Source organism: Saccopteryx leptura, chromosome 8, assembly GCF_036850995.1.
Source record: "Saccopteryx leptura isolate mSacLep1 chromosome 8, mSacLep1_pri_phased_curated, whole genome shotgun sequence".
Taxonomy (NCBI): Eukaryota; Metazoa; Chordata; class Mammalia; order Chiroptera; family Emballonuridae; genus Saccopteryx; species Saccopteryx leptura.
In genome coordinates, this window is record NC_089510.1 from 97,450,481 (window position 1) to 97,476,841 (window position 26,361).

General features: G+C 37.8%; 1 protein-coding gene across 6 annotated transcripts in view; it reads left to right on the forward strand.

Annotated features, from left to right (window-relative positions):
* Window positions 1-26,361, forward strand: part of IFT80 (intraflagellar transport 80) — a 261,132-nt gene that overhangs the window by 191,343 nt on the left and 43,428 nt on the right. For all 6 annotated transcript variants that reach the window (XM_066347674.1, XM_066347677.1, XM_066347675.1 and 3 more), the window contains 4 exons: window positions 7,253-7,432; window positions 13,499-13,617; window positions 19,278-19,352; window positions 21,979-22,142. In XM_066347674.1, the coding sequence (XP_066203771.1) occupies window positions 7,253-7,432; window positions 13,499-13,617; window positions 19,278-19,352; window positions 21,979-22,142 (538 nt within the window). The remainder of the gene's footprint in view (window positions 1-7,252; window positions 7,433-13,498; window positions 13,618-19,277; window positions 19,353-21,978; window positions 22,143-26,361) is intronic.

Here is a 26,361-nt window from a genome sequence, read left to right on the forward strand (position 1 = left end):
CAGAAGACATCTAAGGTTTTGATAGAATGTTGCATGTAGAGAAGATCCAAAGTATGTATAATAAGAGTCTTTGAAGGAAAAGCGGAAAGCAACAAACAACAGATACTAAAAGCTACTGTTCAAGAAAGATTTCCTCAAACATAAGAGATTTGAAATTGTTATTGAAAAGGCATACCACTTACCTAGGAAACTGACCCAGATAGCCAACACCCAGAAATATGCTAATAAAACAAAGAGTTTGCCTGACCAGGCGGTGGTGCAGTGGATAGAGCATCTGACTGGGATGCGGAGGACCCAGGTTCGAGACCCAGAGGTCACCAGCTTGAGCACGGGCTTATCTGGCTTGAGAAAAAAATCTCACCAGCTTAAACCCAAGGTCGCTGGCTCGAGCAAGGGGTTACTGGTCTGCAGAAGGACCGTGGTCAAGGCACATATGAGAAAGCAATCAATGAACAACTAAGCTGTTGCAACGAAAAACTGATGATTGATGCTTCTCATCTCTCTCCATTCCTGTCTGTCTGTCCCTATCTATTCCTCTCTCTGACTCTCTCTCTGTCCCTGTAAAAAACAAACAAACAAAAAAACTAAAGGAGTTTAAAGAGAAAAATTGTTCAGTTGGCAGTAAGGAAAAGACCAAGTCATTCATAAAGGGAAGCAAATTAGAATATCATCAGACTCCAATAGCAACAGTTTATATGAAAAGACGATAGGTGTAGCATAAGGTACTCAAAAAATAGGTGGCCTGACTGGCCTGTGGCACAGTGGATAAAGCCTTGACCTGGAGCACTGAGATTGTCAGTTCAAAATCTCAGGCTTGCCTAGTCAAGGCACATATGCGAAGCAATTACATTGAGTTGATGCTTCCTGCTACTCCCCCTCTTCTTTCTTTCTCTCTCTATCTCCTCTCTCTAAAAATCAATAAATAAAATTCTAAAAAAATAAAAAAGAATAGGTGAGCCAAAGATTTTACATCCAGCCACTCTGATCGTTAAATATAAAGGTCATAAGTGAACTGGAATAAGCTGTTATGTAGGAACTCTAGGAACGTTGTCCCCAAGAGTGTTTAAGGGAATCTACCGGAGAATTAGCTTCAGATTAACAATTGACTAGGGATATAGTAAAATAAGGACTGATCGTGAGGACTAGATACATACTGACTTGTAGAACTAAGGCAAAATAATGTCTATGAAGAATACAACTTAGTATGCATTGGCTATCGGCACCAACTTTGCAAAAATGGGAGAATGAGGAAGTATGTGAAAAGTATAATAAATTTACTGATTATCTTATAAGTATTAATTTGGGGAATAAAAGGATATTACTTGCAGTAAGATATGAGGGAAAGGAGAGGGGGAGGATATCTCCTAATTTTCATATTGTATATAGTGGACAGACAAAAAAATGTCCCAAAAGATTGGCATGGAGGTAAGGGTATTTTTATAAAAATAATTAGTATAAAGTTAATCATTAGACTAAAGAAAGAGGAAGAGCAAATAAAATAGACCAAATATAAAAGGCTCATGAAAACCACACATATATGCACAGGCATATAAAAATGTATTGGTCATACTGTTGATGGCTATAAAAGAATGTATGTATTTATATACTACAACACATACTATCTGGTATATTGCTACACATATTTGTAGCACTACTCTTGCCCCTTTCTTAGGTTAATGCTGGTGCCTACACACACAACACACACACACTTTTATATATTTAAGAAAGATATAAGGATAAAACAAAATAAAAGATAGTTTATAGGGAAAGAGAATGGGGGGGGAAAGGATAGAAGTCTTTTTTGATTGTACCTTTTCTATATATAGTTTCTTGTAAATTTAACTTTGGAAATGTAAATATTTACATGATTATAAAAAAAATTACATTTTTGGAAAGCAATTCCTAAAACTCAAAAGTAAATGAAGTAAATGAGCCTAATTTTATTTAGTTTTGTATGACTACCCAGAGAGGAGATATTCCAGATGACTAAATGATTTGATTGTTTGCTCCTTGTGCTCACAGTAGAGACTCAATATAAAATCACATTGCCACTTTTGCAGGGTAGTTCAGTATTTCCTCAAAATGTCAAACGTAGAGTTACCATAGACCCAGCAATTCCACTCCTAGCCATTTACCCAGAGAAATGAAAACATAAGTGGTATAGCATTATTCATTATAACCAAAAAGCTGAAAAATCCAAATACTGAGGAATGTAGAAACAAAAATATGTTATATTTATACAATACAATATTATTTGGTTATCAAAAGGGATGAAGTACTGACACATGCTACAACATGGATGAACCTTGAAAACTATGTGAAGTGAAAAGAGACAGTCACAAAAGCCACATAATGTATTATTGCATTTATATTAAATGGCCAGAATAGAGAAGGAAAATAGATTAGTGGTTGCCACGAGCTGGAGGACAGGAGGAATGGGAGTGATTGCTAATAGGTGTGGGCTTCATTTTGTGGTGATAAAAGTGTTCTGAAATTACATAATGGTGATAGTTGTACAACTCTGACTATACCAAAAACCACTGAATTCTGTGCTTTAAAAGGGTTAATTTTATAATATGTGAGATGTATCTCCATTTTTTTTTTTTTTTAAAAAAGGAAACAGGCATAGGGGCAAAGAATAAAAAATAAAATTTAAAACTTGTAATCGTTTGATGTTGATGTTGCTATTTTGAGTATTTATATTGGTCTCTAAAGAACTGGGATTTTTGGCTAGGTGAAAGGAGTTCCTGAGGTAAATAAAAATTCTGTAGTTCCCGGGCAAGAATTGGAATTGTCAGTTTGAGTTTGTGAAAAAAATGTCCTAGGCTCTGGCCAGCTGGCTCAGTGGTAGAGCATCAACCTGGCATGCAGATGTCTCGGGTTCGATACCCGGTCAGGGCACACATAAGAAGTGACCTGCTTCTTTTCCGCTCCCTCTTTCCCCATCCCTCTCTTTTCGTCTCTTGCAGCCAGTGGCTTGGTTGGTCCAAGCATCAGCCCCAGATGGGGGTTGCCAGGTGGATCCTGGTAGGTGTGCATGGAGGAGTCTGTCTATCTCCCCTCCTCTCACTTAAAATGAAAGAGTCTTAGTTCTGTTCATTAAAAAGTCCTAGAAAAGCAATGATTAACTCAGTAATAGTAAGTACCTCTAGCACTTGTGGGTGTTCTCTTGAAACCAGTTTCTACATTTCCATAAAATGAAATAGGCTCATTGAAGAAAGCTGGTTTCAAATGTGGGTCAGGAAATATAAAATATGAACCTGGAACATTTGTAACACTAGAAAATAAGGGAAGTGATCAAAGACTGCAAGATTCTGTCAAAAAGACTAAATATTAACTTGAAGGGATTCCACTGCTTAAAACTGGGTTAATTGGAACATTATATTTAAATATGTTAAAATTAATGAGTTCATGGTACTGAACAATAACATGTATTGGTTACATTTGGAAGTTACAAGGGAATCGACTGGTGTAATGAATTCCTATTTACCAATTACCCAGCTTCCAACAATTGTCAACTAATTCTTACCTCATCTGTACCACCACTTACTTCTCTATGGCCCAGATTATTCTGGGCAAATTCCTGACATTGTATCATTTGATCACTAAATATTTCTACACATACTAAAACAGAGATTGATAGAAATCTAACCTCTATACCATTTTTTTGTTTTGTATTTTTCTGAAGCTGGAAACGGGGAGAGACAGTCAGACAGACTCCTGCATGCGCCCGACCAGGATCCACCCAGCACGCCCACCAGGGGCGATGCTCTGCCCACCAGGGGGCGATGCTCTGCCCCTCCGGGGCGTCGCTCTGCCAAGACCAGAGCCACTCTAGCGCCTGAGGCAGAGGCCAAGGAGCCATCCCCAGCGCCCGGGCCATCTTTGCTCCAATGAAGCCTTGGCTGCGGGAGGGGAAGAGAGAGACAGAGAGGAAGGGGGGGGGGGTGGAGAAGCAAATGGGCGCCTCTCCTATGTGCCCTGTCCGGGAATCGAACCCGGGTCCCCCACACGCCAGGCCAACGCTCGACCGCTGAGCCAACCGGCCAGGGCCTCCATTATTAAGTCTATAAACAATTAACAATAATTCCTTAATTATTCAATCACTGTTCAGATTTTTCCAATTGTCTTTTGTTTTTCAGTTTGTCAGAATTGAGGTGCAAATAAGGTACAAACATCGTGATTTTTTAACAAATCTCTTAGATATCTTTTGATCTATAAGTTCCCCTTACACATCCTTTTTCCCCTTGCATTTGTGTGTGTGTGTGTGTGTGTGTGTGAGAGAGAGAGAGAGAGAGACAGTGACAGAGAGAGACAGGGACAGACAGGAAGGGAGAGAGATGAGAAGCATCAATTCTTTGTTGGGGCTCCTTAGTTGTTCAGTGATTGCTTTCTCATATGTGCCTTGACCAGGGAGCCACGGCAAACCGAGTGACCCTTTGCTCAAGCCAGCGACCTTGGGCTCAAGCTGGTGAGCCTTGCTTAAACCAGATGAGCCCACGCTCAAGCTGGAGACTTTGGGGTTTCAAACCTGAGTCCTCTGTGTCCCAGTCCAACACTATCCACTGCACCACCACCTGATCAGGCTCCCCTTAGCATTTTTCTGTAGTTGAAGAAACTGGATCATGTTCTGTAGTTTCCCACAGTCTGGATTTTGGTTGTTTGAAACAAACAAAAATTAGCTTGATGAATGTAAGAAACCAAGTTTACACATAGCTTTGAGGAGCTGGTTTAGAGGCTAAGAAGGGGTCATGGAGTTTTCTTTAGCATTAGCAGATGAATTGGTAAGGTGTTAAAAGTGAGCCAGCTGCTCATGAGAGTCTTAAACCAAATCACAGATTTCGCTTTTCTTTTAAACAGTGACCCCTTGCTTTTAAAAACTTATTTTAGACTCTCCTGTAAGAGATTCTGGATTTAATTGGTCAGATTCGTGGGCTTAGGTATTTTTTTAAACCTTCCCAAATGATTCTAGTGTGCAGCCAGAGTTGAGAATCATTATCCTAACCTTATACACCAGCAGTTCTCAACCTGTGGGTCGCGACCCCAGCGGGGGTCCAACGACCAAAACACAAGGATTGCCTAAAGCCATCGGAAAATACATATTTATTATACAATACACTTAAGTATCTCCTGCAGAGCTCATGCCCAGAGGATCAGATACAATAGAATTGATTGAGACTAGTTAATTTGCAGTTCTAACAAGATCCTAGAGAGAAAGATACTGCTGGCCAAGCACTCTATGAGTAACATTATTGTAAAGTACTGTATTTCTCCAGGTATAAGATGCTCTTAATTTTGGGGCCCGAAATTTGGAAAAAAAGAAATTACATAAAGTTATTGAACTCAAGTTTTATTCATCATAAAATTTATATATCTCCTCATCACTGTCAAAACTCCCATCCATTAGCTTGTCCTCATCTGTGTCTGATGACAAATCACTGTCTTCATATATTGCCTCATTCTCAGTTCCATCTATGGCGTTTGAAATGAACACTTTTTAAAAAATCTAAAACCACCTGTTGGGCAGATAAAATATATTATGCTCACTTTGTTAAAGACGGCGCTGCCCACGAGGAGGCCGTCGCCCAGGTGATATTAATGTGTGTCTCTGTGGGCAGGTAGAATCCTTGTAGCCTGGGGCTTGGTTTTGGGATTAGGCCTTTCCCACCCGTTTTGAAGTAGGGTGGTACAATCCAATCATGCCTCAGAGAAGTGTCTTTGTATTAGAGACTTCCCTGTTTTGTATATTGGATTAAAGGTTTGGATTTCTACACTGTAAAATGAGGGCAGACGAGGGCTTTCCCTCTTGGTTCCTGGGATGATTAGCATGAGAGAGCAGAGGGAGCAGAGCAGAGAGCAGAAAGAGGTCATGTGGCCAGGAGAAGCAGCCAAGATGGCGGAGTGCTGAGTGAGATGCCAGTTTGTGTAGAGAGAAGGAAGGAGATGGGGAACTGAGGAGAATAAGGCTGGTGAGCTAGAAACCTTTGATTCTAGGAAACTCGGATAAGTCAGTGGCTTTGTGAGCACTGAATGTGAGTGGGTTTTGGAGCCCAGTGTGTGTTTTTACTTGCCCGCCGAGTGCAAGCTAGAATTAAAGACTATGGCCTACCAGTTTGTGGCTCCGTTGTTTCTTTACCGACTGTCCGAATCCAATGTGAACCTGCATAGGCCAGGCAGCTCTGATGTTGGCCCTGGCCCTGGCTGCTGGCTTTACACCACCTTATAAGACATACCCAGTTTTTAGAAAAACGTGCATCTTATGCATAGGGAAATACGGTAACATCTTAAAGTAAAGGATACTTTGGTTAGAGAAAGTAACTTTAATTCTAAGTAATCAATATGCCATTGTGGGGTATTTTGAGGTGGGTTGTTCTGGGTCCTGACATAGCTAATACATTATATATTTGTATTTTTCTGAAGCTGGAAACAGGGAGAGACAGTCAGGCAGACTCCCGCATGCGCCCGACCGGGATCCACCCGGCACGCCCACCAAGGGGGCGACGCTGCAGGAGGGGAAGAGAGAGAGAGGAAGGAGAGGAGGAGGGGTGGAGAAGCAAATGGGCGCTATTCCTGTGTGCCCTGGCCGGCAATCGAACCCGAACCCGGGACTTCTGCATGCCAGGCCGACGCTCTACCACTGAGCCAACCGGCCAGGGCCTGTTTTGTTTCAATTTTTAATGACATTCATGAAATATCAAAATTTTAGATATAGGGACTATAGATATCCTTGAGAATTAATAATGTCTTTTTTTTCTACAGAATCTTTGTATATACCCATTCAGTATTATTAGTTCAAACTAATAATGTGATTTGAAATGATATGATGAGTGTTTTACAGTTCTTGAGTGAGTTCATACATGTTACATGTTTCATATACTATATTCTATTATGCACTTTAAAAATTACATCTTCTGGGTTAGGAGAATGTGGAGAAAGGTAGAGAGGGAATGACTGGTGATGGAGAGAGAATTGACTTGGGTTGGCGAACACATAATGCAGATGATGTGTTACAGAATTGTGTACCTGAAATCTATAATTTTATTAACCAATGTCACCCCAATAAATTCAATAAAAGTATTTAAAAATTATATCTGTTGTTTAGTGCACTATAATTTAAGAAAAATATTTCTAAATTCTAGAATGAAAACATGTTTTAAATTTTTTTATCTTAATATACTAACATGCTCAATTTAAAATGAATTTAAATATATTTTTTGAACAAAGAGATTTTTCCTTGTGTTTCCTTCCCCAGTGGTCATATGCTTTAGAAAAGCCCAACACTGGCAGCATATTTAATATCGCATGGTCGATTGATGGCACTCAGATTGCTGGGGCCTGCGGAAATGGGCATGTTGTTTTTGCACATGTGGTGGAGCAACGTTGGGAATGGAAACATTTTCAAGTGACATTAACCAAAAGAAGGACTATGCAGGTATGGTTTTGGACTCTGGTCGATTAAACCTAATTCTTTTAAGTTTATACTTTGGGTGATAGGTATGCAACATAATTGAATGACAAGATAACCTGGAGATGTTTTCTTTGAACATATGTACCCTGATTTATTGATGTCGCCCGATTAAAATTAATAAAAAAATTATAAAAAAAATTCAGTCACATTAGCTATATTTTAATAATACACCATTGGTAATTTTCTTTTTTCATGACGGAAGGTAAGAACCTTTCACTAATATAGAGCCTGAGTGCCCATAGCTACTGTGGTTATGGGGCTGAGTCAGGGACAGTGAAACTTGAAGCATTTAGGAAATGTATGAATTCAGCTAAGAATGGAGGAAGAAAGCTATGACAAGCTAGATTTAATTTCTGGACCTGACCCCAACGTGGGTCTAACCATCTCGTCATAGTCAGGGTTACATTATTTTATTTATACTTGTATGAGTTTATTTAACCTCATTAAAATATTTTTTCCTATTAAGGACTACCTAAGGCAAGCCAAAGTGGGAAGATAATAGGAAGTTCTTACTGGGAATTAGGAAGAAAAACATAATTCTGGAGTGAAATGCTTTGTAGATTAAGACAGAAATGTTGGGACATGGAAATGGGAGGCAAAGGGACCTGTTTTGCAGGTAGAGAACATCAGAGGGAGGGGCTCTCTATTCACTCGTACCCTTTTAAACAATATTGTATTTCACTTGTCTTAACCTCCCCTGTAGGGCCCAGAGCAGTGCCTTGCATATAATAAGCACTTTACAAATATTTTAAAAGTTAATTGATGAAAGGTTCCAGGAAGAGACTGAAGACAATGTGTCAATGGCAAACCCTCGGCCAAAGAAAGGGGGACTCTCCCTTCTTCCTGCTTTTTCTCCTGACTGTATCAGTTACCTCTACCTTCAGTATTCAGAATTCAGATTGTGATAAACACTGTACAAATTTGGAAGCATGTATTTTGTGATTTCTTGGACAGATCTATTCAAATATTATTTATCCTAAGTATCTAGATTTTTATTTATTTTTATATTTATCTTTTTTCACCTTTAAATATATATAATTTTTATTTGTAAATTACACCTCTATAAAGCTGGGAGAAAAGTTATTTATTTATTTATTTACTTAAATTTATTGTGTTAACATGGATTCAAGTGTCCTACTGAACATAACACCCTCACCCCCAACCCGTGTCCCTATTTACACCCCTTTTGGCCCCTCCCCCTAACTCCCTCTTCCTTTCCCTCTGGCATTAGCTGTCCTGTTATCTGTATCTATGTGTTATGTATATATAATTTCACTAATCCCTTCACCTTCTCTGATCCCATCCCCTCATCCCCCTTCCCTCTGACAGCTGTCCCTCTGCTCCCTGTGATTCATCTCAGCCTCTATTCCATTCCTCACTTCATTTTGTTCATTCGATTCCACATATAAATGAGATCATATGATATTTGTCTTTGTCTGGCTGGCTTATTTAATTTAGCATAATAATCTCCAGGTCCATTCATGCTGTTGCAAAAGGTAAGATTTTCTTCTTTTTCATGACTCCATAGTATTCCATTGTGTATATGTACCACAGGTTTTTAATCCACTTATCCACTGATGGGCATTTGGGCTGTTTCCAGATCTTGGCTATTGTAAACACTGCTACAGTAAACATGGGGGTGCATATCTTTTCTTGAATCAGTAATTTGGTATTTTTATGATATATTCCTAAAAGTGGGATAGCTAGGTCAAAAGGCTGTTTTATTTTTATTTTTATGAGGAAACTCGATACTGTTTTTACAGTGGCTGCACCAGTCTACATTCCCACCAGCAGTTCAGAAGGGTTTTCATTTCTCCACAACCTTGCCAGCACTTACTGTGTGTTGTTTTGTTAATGAGTGCCATTCTGACAGGTGTGAGGTGCTATCTCATTGTGGTTTTCATTTGCATTTCTCTAACGATTAGTGATGTTGAACAGTTTTTTCATATGTCTATTGGCCATCTGTATGTCCTCTTTGGAGAAGTGTCCATTCAGTTCTTTTGCCCGTTTTTAAGTTGGATTGTTTACCTTCCTGGTATTGAATTTTAGAAGTTCCTTGTAAATTTTGGTTATTAACCCCTTATTGACAAATATATTGATGAATATATTCTCCCACTGTGTGCATTCTGTTTTTAATTTTGCTAATGGTGTCTTTTGCTGTGCAAAAGCTTTTGTGCAAATATCATAGCCCATTTGTTTATTTTGTCCTTTATTTCACCGGCCCATGAAGATAAATTGGCAACAATATTGCTATAAGAGATGTTGGAGAGTTTACTGCCTATGTTTTCTTCCAAGATGTTTATGGTTTCATAACTTAAATTTAAGTCTTTATCTATTTCAAGTTTAATTTTGTGAATGGTGTAAGTTGGTGGTCTAGTTTCATTTTTTTTCATGTACCTGTCCAATTTTTCCAACACCATTTATAAAAGAGACTGTCTTTGCTCCATTGCATGCTTTTACATTCTTTGTCAAATACCAATTGATCATAAAGGTGTGGGTTTATTTGTGGGTTCTCTGTTCTGTTCCCTTGATCTGTATGCCTGTTCTTATGCCAGTACCATACTGTTTTGATTACAATGGCTTTGTAGTATAACTTAATATCAGGAAGTGTGATACCTCCCACTTTATTCTTCATTTTCAAGATTGGTGAGGCTATTTGTGTTCTTTTTTGGTTTCATATAAATTTTTGAAATATTTGTTTTATATCTTTGAAGTATGCCGTTGGTATTTTAATAGGAACTGCATTAAATTTAAGATTGCTTTGGGTAATATAGACATTTTAATGATGTTTATTTTTCCTAACCATGAGCACAGTATATGCTTCCACTTGTTTGTATCTTCCTTGATTTCTTCTATCAATGTTTTATAATTTTTCGAGTACAAGTCTTTTACCTCCTTAGTTAAATTTACTCCTAGGTACTTTATTTTTATTTGTTGCAATAGTGAAGGGGATTGTTTCTTAATTTATCTTTATTATTGGTGTATAAAAATGCCACTGATTTCTGAATATTAATTTTATATCCTGCCACCTTGCTGAATTTATTTAGTAGCTTTTTGACTGAGACTTTAGGGTTTTCTATGTACAGTATCATATCAGCAGCAAATAATGATAGTTTTACTTCTTCTTTTCCAATTTGGATGCCTTTTATTTCTTCTTCTCTAACTACTGTGGCCAGGACTTCCAGAACTATGTTGAATAAGAGTGGTGACAGGGGGCACCCCTGCCTTGTTCCTGATCTTAAGGGGATTTCTTTTCATTTTTGCCCATTGATTATGATGTTGGCTTTGGGTTTGTCATAGATGGCCTTTGTCATGTTGTTATGATCTCTGTATCTCCACTTTGCTGAGAGTTTTGATCATAAAAGGGTTCTTTAGACACCACAGTCCAGGTGCTAGTTGTGCTATTTGTTACTGGTTTAATTACTACTTCTAAGATAAAATGTATTTGTTTTTGACAGATAAAAATGTGTCATGAGTATATGCTAAGGTTTTAAATTCAAATTCAAGATTACAGAGTTTTAGTCTTGATTTTTTATTTGAAGTTCTTCTTTTATAAGACTATATGAGTTCCTGAAGATATTAATGGTGATTTTATATATATATATTCTAAAATATAATCTCAAATAATAAATTAATATTATTCTAATAATATATTACTGAACATTGTTTAGATTTCTTTGTTTCTTTTGTAAAAGTATCACCATACTATATATACTGTTTTGCATCTTGCATTTTTTACTTTATAATATATCCTGGAGATCTTCCCTATTCCTTTTTACAGCTATATAGTATTCCACTTTGTGAGTGTACCATGATTTGTTCAACCTATCCTGTATTGATAGACAGTCGGGCTGTTTCTAGTCTTTTGCTGTTATCATTAGTGATGTGTGTAGTAATAGCCTTGTGTGTATGTTATTTCATAGTTTTGCTTGTTTATCTTTGGGATAGAATTTTAGAGGTAAGATTTCTGAGTCAAAGAATATACATGTATATAATTTTGCTATGTCTTGTCATGGTGATAGTTGTTTCGTGGGTGTAGGAGTTGAGAAACAGAAAACTAAAATGTAATAATACACATCATAGGTAGAAGTACTTCAAAGAAATATTTATTTGACTTTATGTTTATTTTTTTCCTTCCCCTCATTCCCTATTATTCTTTTTTTTTTTTTTTGACAGAGACAGAGTGAGTCAGAGAGAGGGACAGATAGGGACATACATACAGGAAGGGAGAGAGTTGAGAAGCATCAATTCTTTGTTGCAGCTCCTTAGTTGTTCAGTGATTGTTTTCTCATATGTGCCTTGACCAGAGTGGGGGGGATTATAACAGAGCGAGTGACCTCTTGATCAAGCTAGCAACCTTGTGCTTCAAGCCAGCGACCTTTGGGCTCAAGCCAGTGACCATGGGATCATAATTATGATCCCATGCTCAAGCCAGTGACCCCTCAATCAAGCTGGTGAGCCCATGTTCAAGCCGGGTGAGCCTGCGCTCAAGCCAGCGACCTTGGAGTTCTGAACCTGGGTCCTTTGCATCCCAGTCCGACACTCTATCCACTGTACCACCACCTGGTCAGGCCCTTTTATTCTTCATTAATACTGTAATTGTCACATTATACTGTATTTAGAAAGATGGGTGCACAATGCAGTGTGCAGATGATATTTTGTTGAGTTGTATACTTGAAGCCTGTATGGTTTTGCAAACCAGTGTCACCCCCAATAAATTCAATAAAAATAAAAAATTTTAAAAAGTCAGACAAAAAAGAAGATGATAGCATTTTGAGGGGAATTTAAAGAAATAGTAGTTACAATTAATCTCTTTTTCTCTATTTTTCAGCTCTTACTCTATCTTACCCAGTCTGATACTGACAAGAGATTAGATAAATTTAACTTGGCCAACATTTTTCCTAATTTTTTGCAGATTGTCTGTCAATATTGGGATTTTGGCTGATACTACCAACTGTTAAAATCCTTTCAAACTTCATTCTGTAACAGACAGTTACAACAATTTTGGCTGTCAGAGGGAAATCTCCTTTTGTTAGTTGATTCTTAACTTTCTTACATATTATCTCTGTGTTTTTACATACAGAAATATTGTACATCTGTGCAGCCTGGTGCTTTTACTCTGAAATTGGTTTCTTTACTAATACCTCCTACAGTACTTTTGATTTTTGAAGTTATTATACATTTTCTTTTAAAATTTAAAATTTAAAGTAAACCTTAACCCTAAAAAGATACATTTTAAGCCCTGCCGGTTGGCTCAGCGGTAGAGCGTCAGCCTAGCTTGCGGAGGACCCGGGTTCAATTCCCGGCCAGGGCACACAGGAGAAGCACCCATTTGCTTCTCCACCCCTCCGCCGCGCTTTCCTCTCTATCTCTCTCTTCCCCTCCCGCAGCCAAGGCTCCATTGGAGCAAAGATGGCCCGGGCGCTGGGGATGGCTCTGTGGCCTCTGCCTCAGGCGCTAGAGTGGCTCTGGTCGCAACATGGCGATGCCCAGGATGGGCAGAGCATCGCCCCCTGGTGGGCAGAGCGTGGCCCCCTGGTGGGCGTGCCAGGTGGATCCCGGTTGGGTGCATGCGGGAGTCTGTCTGACTGTCTCTCCCTGTTTCCAGCTTCAGAAAAATGAAAAAAAAAAAAAAAAAGATACATTTTACTGTTTGGGGCAGAAATTATAATTGAGTAGTCTCTTTCCAGCTCTTCTCTGCCGTATCCTTTGACTATATATCTCAATGTTGTAGCATCTTTCACCTTACTGCTCATTGCTACGTCATTCAGATTGGTTTGCAGGTTAGAGATCTCTATATGTTTTTCTCTGTTTATTGCTAAGAAGTTTTCTGTGTTTCTACGTTTGTTGGTTGATTTTTATGCCCAAATACGTCATCTTATGTCAAGTTCTGTTTGAATTTTTTTTTATATGATTGAGGAATCAGGAGAGCATTGAATTTTTTTGTTTTTTAAAATCTTGCTAACTTACTTAATAAAAGTTTGATGTGCCTTAATGTTGTTTGTTGGTATTTCATTTTTCCTTGTTTAGGTTCGTAATGTTCTTAGTGATGCAGTGGATTTACTGGAATTCCGTGATAGAGTCATTAAAGCATCTTTGAACTATGCACACTTGGTTGTTTCAACGTCTCTTCAATGTTATGTGTTCTCGTAAGCATCTTGCATTTCTTAAAAATCCAGAGTTTTATCTATGATAAGGAATTTATTTTTAGTCTTTCACATCAACATGGTTTGAACTTATCTTTCTCAAAATTTCACCTATACTGAACTTAATTCCAAACAAGAGTGAGAAAAAGTGAGCTGTGAGCAGTGAAAATAGATCGACTAGAGTTGTGAATCAAAGGTTAATAATCACTTTTCAAATACTTCTCTGAAACAGTGTTTGCTCTTGCTTTAATCACAGTTATAAGAAATTTAGTATAATATGATTTCAAAGCCCAGAGATTAGGAGCAGCCGATAAATGAAGCAAAAAAGGAACTTTCTAAGCATTGGAATAGGGGACACCTAGCAGCCTGACAGTAGGCTGAAATATATTCAGTAAGGACACAAGGAGGTATTTAGGCTTAACATCATAGCTCAGGGTAATCATGGTTGTTTGTACTGATGATCCAGAGTTTCCCAGAAATAATGAAAGAAAATATATTTAGTATGCTTTGTATTAGAAAGCAGAGAATGACTTAACACATCTAAAACTTGCATCTAAAACATTAATAACACATTTGGTATATTTTAAATGGTATAACACAGTATGTGTTAATAAGTGTTGAACAACTGACTTTCTGGAAACAGATTTGATTGCATTGTTTGCTGATTTCTATAATGTAAATACTTCTGCTATGGTTGATTTCAAACTACCAATGTGGTGTCTGAAAGCAGAGTTGAGGAGAGGTGCACAGCAGCAAACCATTATATACTATTGCCACTGTATAGAAACATAGATGTAAGTAATCTCAAGTGCATAGATAATAGTAAACTGTTGCCTGACCAGTGGTAGCACATTGGATACAGTGTCACCCTGGGACGCTGAGGTCCCCAGTTTGAAACCCCTGGCACGAGAGCTTGTCAGCTTGACCACGGGGGGTTCCTGGCTTCAGTGTCGGATCATTGACATGAGCTCAAGGCTACTGGCTTGAAGCCCAAGGTCACTGACATGAACTCAAAGGTCACTGGCTTTAGTAAGGAGTTGAGCCTCTCCCCCCGCCCCCCCATCAAGGCACATGTGAGAAGCAATCAATGAACAACTAAAGTGAAGCAACTACAGGTTGATGCTTCTCACTCTCCTCTCTCCCTCTCTCTAAAAAAACAACAACAACATAAAATAATCTGGAAGTGATGTTTTAAGATGATCTTTAAGTATAATTTATTTAATTATAAGTTTAAATAATTTTAAGTGATAGGTTTTTTAACATGTGGCTTACAAAATATCTAAAAATAAAAACAGTTGGAAAAAGTGGCTCTAGCATACCACCAGTTGACTTTTTTTTTTTTTTTTTTTTTTTTTACAGAGACAGAGAGAGAGTCAGAAAGAGGGATAGATAGGGACAGACAGACAGGAACGAAGAGATGAGAAGCATCAATCATCAGTTTCTCCTTGCGATACCTTAGTTCATTGATTGCTTTTTCATATGTGCCTTGACCGTGGGGCTACAGCAGACTGAGTAACCCCTTGCTCAAGCCAGTGACCTTGAGTCCAAGCTGGTGAGCTTTGCTCAAACCAGATGAGCCCGCACTCAAGCTGGCGTCCTCGGGGTCTCAAACCTGGGTCCTAGCATCTCAGTTCGACACTCTATCTACTGCGCCACCGCCTGGTCAGGCAGTTGACTTCTTAACTGTCTAGAAGACTCAACTAACCACTATGACACTTTGAAGAGTTGTGAATAGTTAAGGAGAAATACAAACATACACATTTTGTGCTTGCATTTATAACATGGTAATAGTTTAATCATTTAATATAAAATCAAGGATAGAGACTATATGTGTCTTATTTACCACTTATATCTTGTTACCTAGTACAGTGCCCAACCTGTAGTAGGTACTTAATAAATAAAGTGTTTTTGGATGAATAAATTAATTGAAAAACATAAAAAATAGTGTTTTCTTGGTATCCTAATGCCCAGCAATACAGCACATATTTAATTAACAATTAATTCCATTTAATTAACAATTGTTACAACTATGTGTAAATTTGCTACTAATCAGAATCTGCAACTTGGTATACTAGCTGAGGCTGGAATAATGAAATGACAGAAGTAAAGGAAAGAGAATTAAGAAACAAGCAGCTCAGTTTTACATGAAAATTTTTTCTTACATGGAGGAGAAGGAAGAAGACAAAGGGAAGAATTTGAGAAAAGACAAGAAAGATATTAAGTTAAACAGTTGAGATCTGGGGGAGGAATCTGAGAAATTCTTATAATCACTTAGTGCTCATGGGTATTTGAATAATTAGTGTTCATGTGGCTGAGGGAATACAGAATATATCTTCAGCTGAGGGTCTGTTTGAAAAAGGTAAGACTTTTAATGGCTCTAAATGAGGGATTTATTCTACTCTTTATAGTGGCAAGGATATAATGTTTGAATCTGTAGGATTAGTATTATTAGGTGTTACTCATAGTAGAAAGGTTGCTTTTAAAAATAATTACCAAAAGTTTAGCATGATTTTCTTGTCACTCTACTTTTTACATTAAGAACTTTTGCCAGTGGCTCTGGCTGGTTGGCTCAAGTAGAGCATCGGCCCAGCATGTGGATATCCCAGGTTCGATTCCTGGTCAGGATATACAGGAGAAGCACCCATCTGCTTCTTTACCCCTCCCCTTCTTGTTTCTCTCTCTCTCTCTCTCTCTCTTTTCCTCTTTTTCTCTCCTGCAGCCATGGCTTAATTGGAGTGAATTGGCCCTGGGCACTGAGGATGGCTCCATGGCCTCTGTGTCAGGTGCTAAGAAGAACTCAGTTGCTGAGCAATGGAGCAACACCCCAGATGGACAGAGCATCGCCCCTTAATGGGCTTTCCAGGTGGATCCTGGTGGAGTGCATGTAGGAATCTGTCTCTCTGCCTCCCTTGCTCTCCCTGAATTAAAAAAGCAAACAAGAAAACCTTTTTACCAGTTAATATTTAGCAAAATATAACTTTTCTTCTCTTTTCTGATTTAACCATGACTCTCCTCTCTTGTTGTCAAGACATTTATTAAGGGACAAAATACTTATTGAAGTGGAATACCAGGGAACAGTAGTGGGAATGAGTAGTACTGGCACCTATCATTATTAATATTTCATTAAATTTTAGGCTCTGGTTGGTTGGCTCAGTGGTAGAGCATTGGCCTAACTTGTGGAAGTCCCAGGTTTGATTCTCAACCAGGGCACATAGGAGAAGTGCCCATCTGCTTCTCCACCTCCTCCCTCTCCTTTCTCTTTATCTCTCCTTCCCTTCCCGCAGCCAAGGCTCCACTGGAGCAAAGTTGGCCTGAGTGCTGAGGAGGGCTCCATGGCCTCTGCCTCAGGCGCTAGAATGGCTCCGGTTGCAACAGAGCAACACCTCAGATGGGCAGAGCATCGCCCCCTAGTGGACTTGCTGGGTATATCCTGGTCCATTGCAGGCGAGAGTCTGTCTCTCTGCCTCCCTGCTTCTCACTTCAGAAGAATACAAAAAAAAAATTTTTTTTAAACCCTGCTAGTGTTCTATATATAACTATTATTTCTTGATCACTGTTATACTGTTTTTTATGTTCATGACCTAAGTTACCCTGTGTATTGGATACTATTATTTATTTCTTTTTATGAGATGAAGAAACTAAAGGTCACAGAGAGTAATTAAATGACTGGCCCTAGGTCCAATTACTTAACTTCTTTACTAAAGGAAGAGCTGGGGTTTGAATGCAAGTTTTTAATAACTGTTGCCTCTTTTTTAGTAATAAAATATAATTTTTAAGATGAACTTGAAAACAATATACTAGTTTTCTTTTTCTTTTCTTTTTTGTTTTGTTTTTCTTTACAGAAAGAGACAGGAACAGAAACGGAGAGAGATGAGAAGCATCAATCATCAGTTTTTTGTTGCGACACCTTAGTTGTTCATTGATTGCTTTCTTATATGTGCCTTGACTGTGGGGCTACAGCAGACCGAGTAACCCTTTGCTCGAGCCAGCGACCTTGGGTCCAAGCTAGTGAGCTTTGCTCAAACCAGATGAGCCCGCGCTCAAGCTGGTGACCTCGGGGTCTAGAACCTGGGTCCTTCATATCCCAGTCCATCTCTCTATCCACTGCGCCACCTCCTGGTCAGGCAGCAATATACTAGTTTATATGAGAAGTTTTGTAAAAGAAAAATTTTATGAAAAGAAATTAATATATAGGCAACTCTAGTGTTAAATTTTCATCTGATTTCACCAATAATTATATAGAAAATACTCTTGATTATTCAACATCATGGTTTTGGAAGTTTATATTTCCATGGTGTGTATATTTCAGTTGTCAGAAATCTCAGATGTCTGTGAGGGGACATTAAAATACTTCACATAATGATTATTCTTACCAGCTCTCTTGACAAAGAATGAAGGTTAATTCTAATAACTTCATAAATGAAGCATGCCATATTTTTTTCTAAAATACAGAAGCACATTTTTTCAATTTTGTTTTTTATTGATTTTAGAGAGTGAGGAAGGGAGAGAGAGACAGAGATAGGAACATCCATCTGTTCCTGTATGTGTCCTGATTAGGGATCGAATCAGCAACCTGTGCTTAGGGACAATGCTCTAACCAACTGAGCTATCCAGTCAGAGCCAAAAACACATCTTTACCATACTAATTTATCTTTGTCATACCAGGTTCACTAATTATTAGTAGCAATTTATTTGTTATTTTACTTTATACATGCATTTACTTATTGAAATGGTTATCAAACTGCATTAGCCAAGATTAATTTCCCACCAGTGTGTCTACTTACTGCACCCTTCCCTATCCCCCACCTTCTGGATCTGAATATGAAATTTAAAGCATTGCTTCTTTGAAAGTAATTGAGATAGATTCAAAATATATAGGAATAATAAAACATTGAAGACTGTGAAACAACTGATCATGGAAATATGTTTTCAGGTTGTAAATGTTCTCTCCACCCATCCCTATATTTAAATCGTATTGCACTATAAAAACCAAAGGAGTTATTTGTTCATTTATTCATCCACTTATTTAATAAGTAGTATGTAATGTTTTAGTTTACACAATGCTTCACAAACATCTGCTTGGGAGAACTGAAGGAAAAATAACCATGTTTATCATGTTATTATATTTTCTGTTTGTTCAGTATCTGCTATACAATAGGCAGTTAGTTAAATACTTAGATAAGTTGGCATCATTTTCATATTAATGCTTAGGGAATTAAGCTTATTAAGACCAAATAGCCAACAGGTGGAGAAACTAGATTTCCAATCCTCTTCTGTTTAGCCAAAAACCCATCCTTTTTTCACTGCACCACTCTGCTATTACTTTTCTCATGAGAAATTTTAGATAGGTTGCCCAGATCACAGAGCCAATAAATGACAGAACTCAGACTTACACTTAGGATTTCTCAATTCATTTATTGTGATTTCTACAATTAATTTTTATTAAATGCTTCCTGTGTGCTAGGTGCTAGGGACACAGAGTCTCTTCATTCTGGGGAGGGATCAGAAATTAAGTGAATAATTTCAGAGCAATCTGCCAAGTGCTATAATAGAAATAGATAAACAGTTATTATGATACTGAAAACACTTAAAATGAGTACCTATCTCCTTATTAAAAAGTATTATTATTTTAAATGTTAATAAATATCCATTTTATCTTTTAGTACGAAGAACTGGAATACGCCACTTATATTTGATCTCAAAGAAGGAACTATTAGTTTAATCCTGCAGGCGGAAAGGTAATTTATTTATCATGTTTGACTATTGAATTTGAGGTTAAAATAGTTCAAATCACAGTAAAGCACTTTTTAAAGCATACCATTTACAGAATGACACATTAGTTTTTAAGTATTAATCTGTTTCTACTATTTATTCTAAAAGAAAAAAAAGTAAGAGAACAAGCTCTCAGATCAATGGTTCTAAAACTTTTTGGTCTCAGAATTTGTTTATACTCATAAAAAAATATTGAGGCTTATATGTGGGGTACAGATATGACCATTTATTATATTAGAAATTACAATTGAGATTTAAAAGTTATTTAGCATGATGAGAAAAAAATTCATTAGAAGTAAACATCAGAATAATGATGTGAGAAAATAAGAATGAAACAGGCAAATTGCTAGGAAATAGTTTTGACCTCATGGTCCCTTTATATTCCATCCTGTTTTTTGTTTTTGTGATTAGAGAGACAGAGAGGGACAGATAGAGACAGACAGACAGGAAGGGAGAGAGATGAAAAGCATCAAGTTTTTGTTGTGACACCTTAGTTGTTCATTGATTGCTTTCTCATATGCGCCCTGATGGGAGGGGGAGTCTGCAGCAGAATGAGTGTCCCCCTTGCTCAAGCCAGTGACATTGGGCTCAAGCCAGTGACCTTTGGGCTCAATCCAGCGACTATGGGGTCATGTCTATGATGCCATGCTCAAGCCAGCGACCCCACACTCAAGCTGGTGAGCCTGTGCTCAAGCCAGATGAGCCCACGCTCAAGCCGGCGACCTTGGGGTTTTGAACCTGGGTCCTCTGCATCCCAGTCCAGTGCTCTATCCACTAAGCCTGGTCAGGCCCATTCTGTTTGTTTTTAAATATTAGATGAAATTTGTTGATTTTAGGAGCCACTACTTGGCTATGACCTGAAGTTCGAAACATAATATTATTTGCATATTCAGAGTATACAGGACTAAGAAACTCCAGACCAATTAATTGGAGAAAGGATAGAGTAACTATTGCTTAGGAAGCTACACTTTTCTATGAAAACTATCAGTCTTTCAAGTATAGAGATGCTCTACTGAATCACAGGTCAAACTTAGAAAGTTACAACCCAATAAAACCTGGAATAAAGTATGAAAATATAATTAACAATTACCTAAAATAGCTACCTAAAAAGGTATTTGCACTAAACCATGTATTTTCTCCCTTATTCCTTTACTTACCATCTAGGGCAGCTCTTTAAAAAATTTTTTTTAATTTAGTGAGAGGAGGGGAGACCAACAGACTCCTGCATGTGCCCCCACCAGGATTCACCCAGCAAGCCCCCTAGGGGTAATGCTCTGCCCATCTGAGGCCTTTGCTCCGTTGCAGTAGGGTCATTTTTTAGTGCCTGAGTCGGAGGCCATGAAGTCATCTTCAGTGCCTTGGGCCAACTTGCTCCAATTGAGCCATGGCTACAGGAGGAAAGGAGAAGAGAGAGAGAGAGAAGCAAGAGGGGGAGGGTTGGAGAATCAGATAGATTCTTCTCCTGTGTGCCCTGACCAGGAATTGAACCTGGAACATCCATACGCCCAGCTGACACTCTACTACTGAGCTACTGGCCAAGGCCTAGGGCAGCTCTTAACAGTGTTTATTATCGGGTTTTCTAGCCCACAACGTTGTATAAGTAGCAAACCAGGAGAGGAATGATGCTGGGGCTGTTAGAGGCTGGTACAATGACAGGAAGAAAAGTGACTACCTGGCAAGGGAGCACAGAGAAAACTTAAATTTCAGAACTGTGTAGCTAAGTGGCTTATTTTGATTCTCATGAGTCAAAGCTATCAGTTAACTAATTACTGAAGTATGATAATTGATGACTTCAATTGATCAAGACAATTGTGTCAAATTTTGTATCATCTGTTTAATGAAATTGAATATATGATTTTATTTAGTTATATCATAATTTTATTTTATTTTTTAATAATTTTTTATTAATGTTAATGGGGTGACATCAATAAATCAGGGTACATATATTCAAAGAAAATGTCCAGATTATCTTGTCATTCACTTATGTTGCATACCCATCACCCAAAGTCAGATTGTCCTCCATCACCTTTTATCTAGTTTTCTTTGTGCCCCTCCCCCTCCCCCTCCCCCTCTCCTCCTTCCCTCCCACGCCACCCATAATTTTTTAAAATAAAAGGCATGTTTGTCACTTAAAAGGTAAGATTGGTAGCTATCTAAAAAACCATATTTCTGAAATTCTTTTTACTCAAACAATTTGATTCCTGGCCAGGGCACATGGGAGAGGCGCCAATTTGCTTCTCCACCCCCCCCCCCCTCCTTCCTCTCTGTCTCTCTCTTCCCCTCCCGCAGCGAGGCTCCATTGGAGCAAAGATGGCCCGGGCGCTGGGGATGGCTCCTTGGCCTCTGCCCCAGGTGCTGGGGTGGCTCTGGTAGTGGCAGAGCCATGCCCCGGAGGGACAGAGCATCGCCCCCTGGTGGGCAGAGCCGGGTGGATCCCGGTCGGGCGCATGCGGGAGTCTGTCTGACTGTCTCTCCCCAGCTTCAGAAAAATACAGAAGAAGAAAAAAAAAAAAAGATTTAGATAAACTATTCTTTAATATAAAAATATAGTAAACTCCTATTTGAGAATTTCTTTTATTGTTTATTTTTTAGACATTTTCTTCTTGTAGATGGTGGTGGTATCTATTTATATTCTTATGAAGGACGCTTCATTTCTTCTCCAAAATTTCCTGGAATGAGAACAGATATTCTGAATGCACAGACTATGTCTCTGAGTAATGATACCATAGCAATAAAAGACAAAGCGGATGAAAAAAGTAAGTACATTTTTATTTTATTTTTATTATTTATTTATTCATTTTGACAGACACAGAGAGTGAGTCAGAGAGAGGGACAGATAGGGACAGACAGACAGGAAGGGAGAGAGATGAGAAGCATCAATTCTTCCTTGCGGCACCTTAGTTGTTCATTGATTGCTTTCTCATATGTGCCTTGACGAGGGTGATAGGGGATACAGCAGAGCGAGTGACCTTTTGCTCAAGCTGACAACCTTGGGCTTCAAGCCAGAGACCTTTGGGCTCAAGCCAGTGACCATGGGGTAATGTCTATGATCTCATGCTCAAGCCAGTGACCCTGCATGCAAGCTGGCGACCTCTGGGTTTCGAAACTGGTCCTCTGCATCCCAGTCCATTGGCTCTATCCATTGCGTCGCCACCTGGTCAGGCAGTAAGTACATTTTTATAATCTTTGTCAAATTTCCATGAAATTTGTTAACACTGTAAAATTTTCATAAATTAACTTTCGCTTTCTCATAATATGTTAACTTTATATGAAAGAATTATGAGCTTTCTAATTTGTCCTATAATTATGAATTAATGAGAGAACTGAAGTTGTCATACTATATATAAAGTTGTCATACTCGATTTAACAAATATTGTAACAACAATAATAAAGCTTAGTGGAAAGGAATATATCTTGACATATTTAGTAGCTATTGGTAGAGTTTGAATTCAAGATTATGAGTCTGAAAAAGGTTTGTTAATTTTTAAGTTTATTGATCTTTGTATTTTCTTTTTCATTTGGTAACATAGTAAATATGCTTCCTTATACTATTTACTTTGTTTATATATTTTTAAATTAATATTTTAAATTCATGAAATAGGAAACAGTTATGAATAACAAAATTTTTATATAAAAATCTAGACCACATTAGTATTTATAAACATGTCAGGTGTTTTGCAGTTGCATAGTACAGTAGTAAAACCATTTTATTAAGGCATTGCTGTATCACAATTTTATTTGTCTAACAAATATTATTGAGTGCTTACTGCCAAGTACTTTTCTACAAGTTGAGGATACAATAGTGAACAACACAGATAAATGAATATATACAACATAGCTAATGATACATGCTTTGAGGAAAGTAATGAAAGGTAAGGGAATAGAGAAATCTGCAAATGGGGAGGAGAATGACTAGATCAAGCAAGTGCAAGGTTATGAGATGGGAATGATTGGCATATTAAAGGAACTGTCAGTGGCCATGTGACTAGGTCTACATAGGCAGACAGTTGCAGGAGAGGACACAAATAGATAAGGAGGAGTTAGATCATGTAAAGACTTGGCCATGATAAGCATATGGGCATGAGGGAATACTAGGAGGCAAGCATATCATCATAGGTTTTATCTTAGATGAATGAGATGGAACAGGGAAGGAGAAAATTTAAAGGGTGTACACAAACCAAGAGTTCTATTTTGGTCATAGTAAATTTCAATGCTTCTTAAACATCTGAGCATGGATGGAGAGTAAACAATAGGATAAACAAGTCCAGGGCTAAGGAGAGAGGTGGTGACTAGAGGCCTAAATTTGGGAGTCACTGATGTACAGATAATAACATGGCACTGAATCAGTTAGGAAGTAAGTGTAGAGAGATATGTGGACCAAAGACTGAGCATATAAATAGGGATGGGTAAAAAGAGGAGGAGCCAGTGAGGGAAGAGTGAGAGTGAGTTATCCCTAAAGCCTAATAGAAAAATGTTAAATTTTTTTTCTGTTTTTTTATGCATACTGCTAAACATTGTTCACTACTGTGATATATTACGAAAAAAATCTGACCTGTTAATTTTATTAGTTCATATAATGGAGGATCTAATTCAGAAGTTAAAATTTTAGTACTTTGAGATAGGATCACTTCTCATACTGGAAGGGAATATAATTCTCTCAAATACAGTATTTTATTTCTTCATGCCTTAAGTCTTCTCTCAGAGCAGACATTTGGTAATTGTTTTGGTTTTAAGGAATTCCTTGCTACCTAAAAAAGAATAAAAGAGAATGAAAGAAAATTGTATCTAGGTAGCAGACAGATTTAAGATGGCTATGTGACTGTTTATAATTAAGAAGTCAAATTTTTGCCTTCAATACAATTAAATTTGAAAATCTGTCATCACTATGAGTTGTTTATATTTTTCTTATTGAACACATATTTTAGGTAGAAGCTTTAATAATTATGGATGTTTTCACTTAATATACCTTATTCTGAATTTTTCTATAGTTAATTTATATCTGAAACATTTTATTATTCTTTAATCCTTTGGTAATTCATAGAATTTTTTTTTTATTTAAAACTCAGGATTGGTTTTTTTTTTTTTTTGGTATTTTTCTGAAGCTGGAAATGGGAAGAGACAGCCAGACTCCCGCACGCGCACGACCGGGATCCACCCGGCACGCCTACCAGGGGGCGATGCTCTGCCCCTCCGGGGCGTCGCTCTGTTGCGACCAGAGCCACTCCAGCGCCTGGGGCAGAGGCCAAGGAGCCATCCCCAGCGCCCGGGCCATCTTTGCTCCAATGGAGCCTTGGCTGCGGGAGGGGAAGAGAGAGGCAGAGAGGAAGGAGGGGGTGGGGTGGAGAAGCAAATGGGTGCTTCTCCTATGTGCCCTGGCCGGGAATCGAACCCGGGTCCCCCGCACGCCAGGCCGATGCTCTACCGCTGACCCAACCGGCCAGGGCCTCAGAATTGTTTTGATGATGAAATAACTTAAAACACATAGGACAGTGCACTTGCAGTCCTTGTTCCTCAAAAATTTCAGCTATATTTAGTAATGTTTTTATTTCCACAGTGTTCCATCTATTTATTTATCTCTTTATTATGAAAGGTTTTGTCGCTGTTTTTTTTTTTATTAATTTTAATGGGGTGACATAGATCAATCAGGGTACATAGGTTCAGAGAAAACATCTCCAGGTTATTTTGACATTTGATTATGTTGCATACCCATCACCCAAAGTCAAATTGTCTTTTATCACCTTCTCTCTGGTTTTCTTTGTACAAACAAACAAACAAAAATAATTCATAGAATTTTAGTTAGAAAGAATCATGAACATTTTCAGAAATACAGATATATATGCCAAGAAATTTTGTTTTATTACATAAATTTTGATTGTTGAACAAGATAATCATATAATTTTGTTTTGCTATAAATAGATAATCAAAGACTAAAATAAAATTATTGTAGAACTGACATAAAATATTTACCTTATGTTTCTTTTTAAAGCAACTAGCATTTGTTAATGGCTAAATAGAGGTATATGCTAACAATAGAAAATATAGTTGAAGTACCTAAATCTTTACCATGGAATTTAAAGTTTTTCCTTTCAAGGGGACCATCCACAAGTAAAATCAGTGGTTCTTTCCTAATTTGGGAGCTCCTTCATAGGCAGGATTTTTGAACCAAGCATAGTACTTACTGTATATTATGGTAGGTGCTCAATAACTACATGGTAAATGGATTTGAATATACCCCTTAGGGTGATTAGTTAAGTAGTGGAGAGATGCTGCTTTTGACTTTCTTCTTCTCCCCATCTGCCTTGCACAGATACAATATGATATTAGTGTGGGATATTAGTCTGGGTATAAGGGGTGTGGAAGTTTAGGAGAGCAGTTACTTATATTTGGAAACAACTTTTTCAGCTCCCAGCCCCTTAAGTTGTTCTTCCTGCCAGTTTCTTTTACATGTTATCACTAAAACACAGGCCCACCTCCTAAAGATCAGGGCCACTTGAAGTTGTAGAAAGGTAGTTGAGTTCATCCTTATACCTTCAGCTCTTTATAATATGTACAGTCAGCATAAGGATGGAAGAACTTTTTTTTTTTTAAGTTATTAGTTTGTATAACTATAAAAATAACTGGGTTTAGTTAAGCCCAAACCATTTTTTAAAATGGAAGACAAGTTTTCTAATTTAATTTCTATATTTAATTAAAAAGTCTGTTATATATTTTTCTTTTTCATCTTTCTCAGCAAAATTGGAAATTTTAGAACATAACTTATTGTTATGACATGATTTCCTCTGTGAATATAATCAGTGACCTCAAACTTAATATCCTACCTATGGCTTACTAAAAGCTAATAAATTAGTATACCAAAAGTTTGATCCTCTGGGATTTAAATATATACATTATACATATTTTAGTGTTTTTATGATCTTTATAAGTTATCCAATCTTTTTTCTTTTTTGCTGACTACTCATACCACTTCTGTCTTTT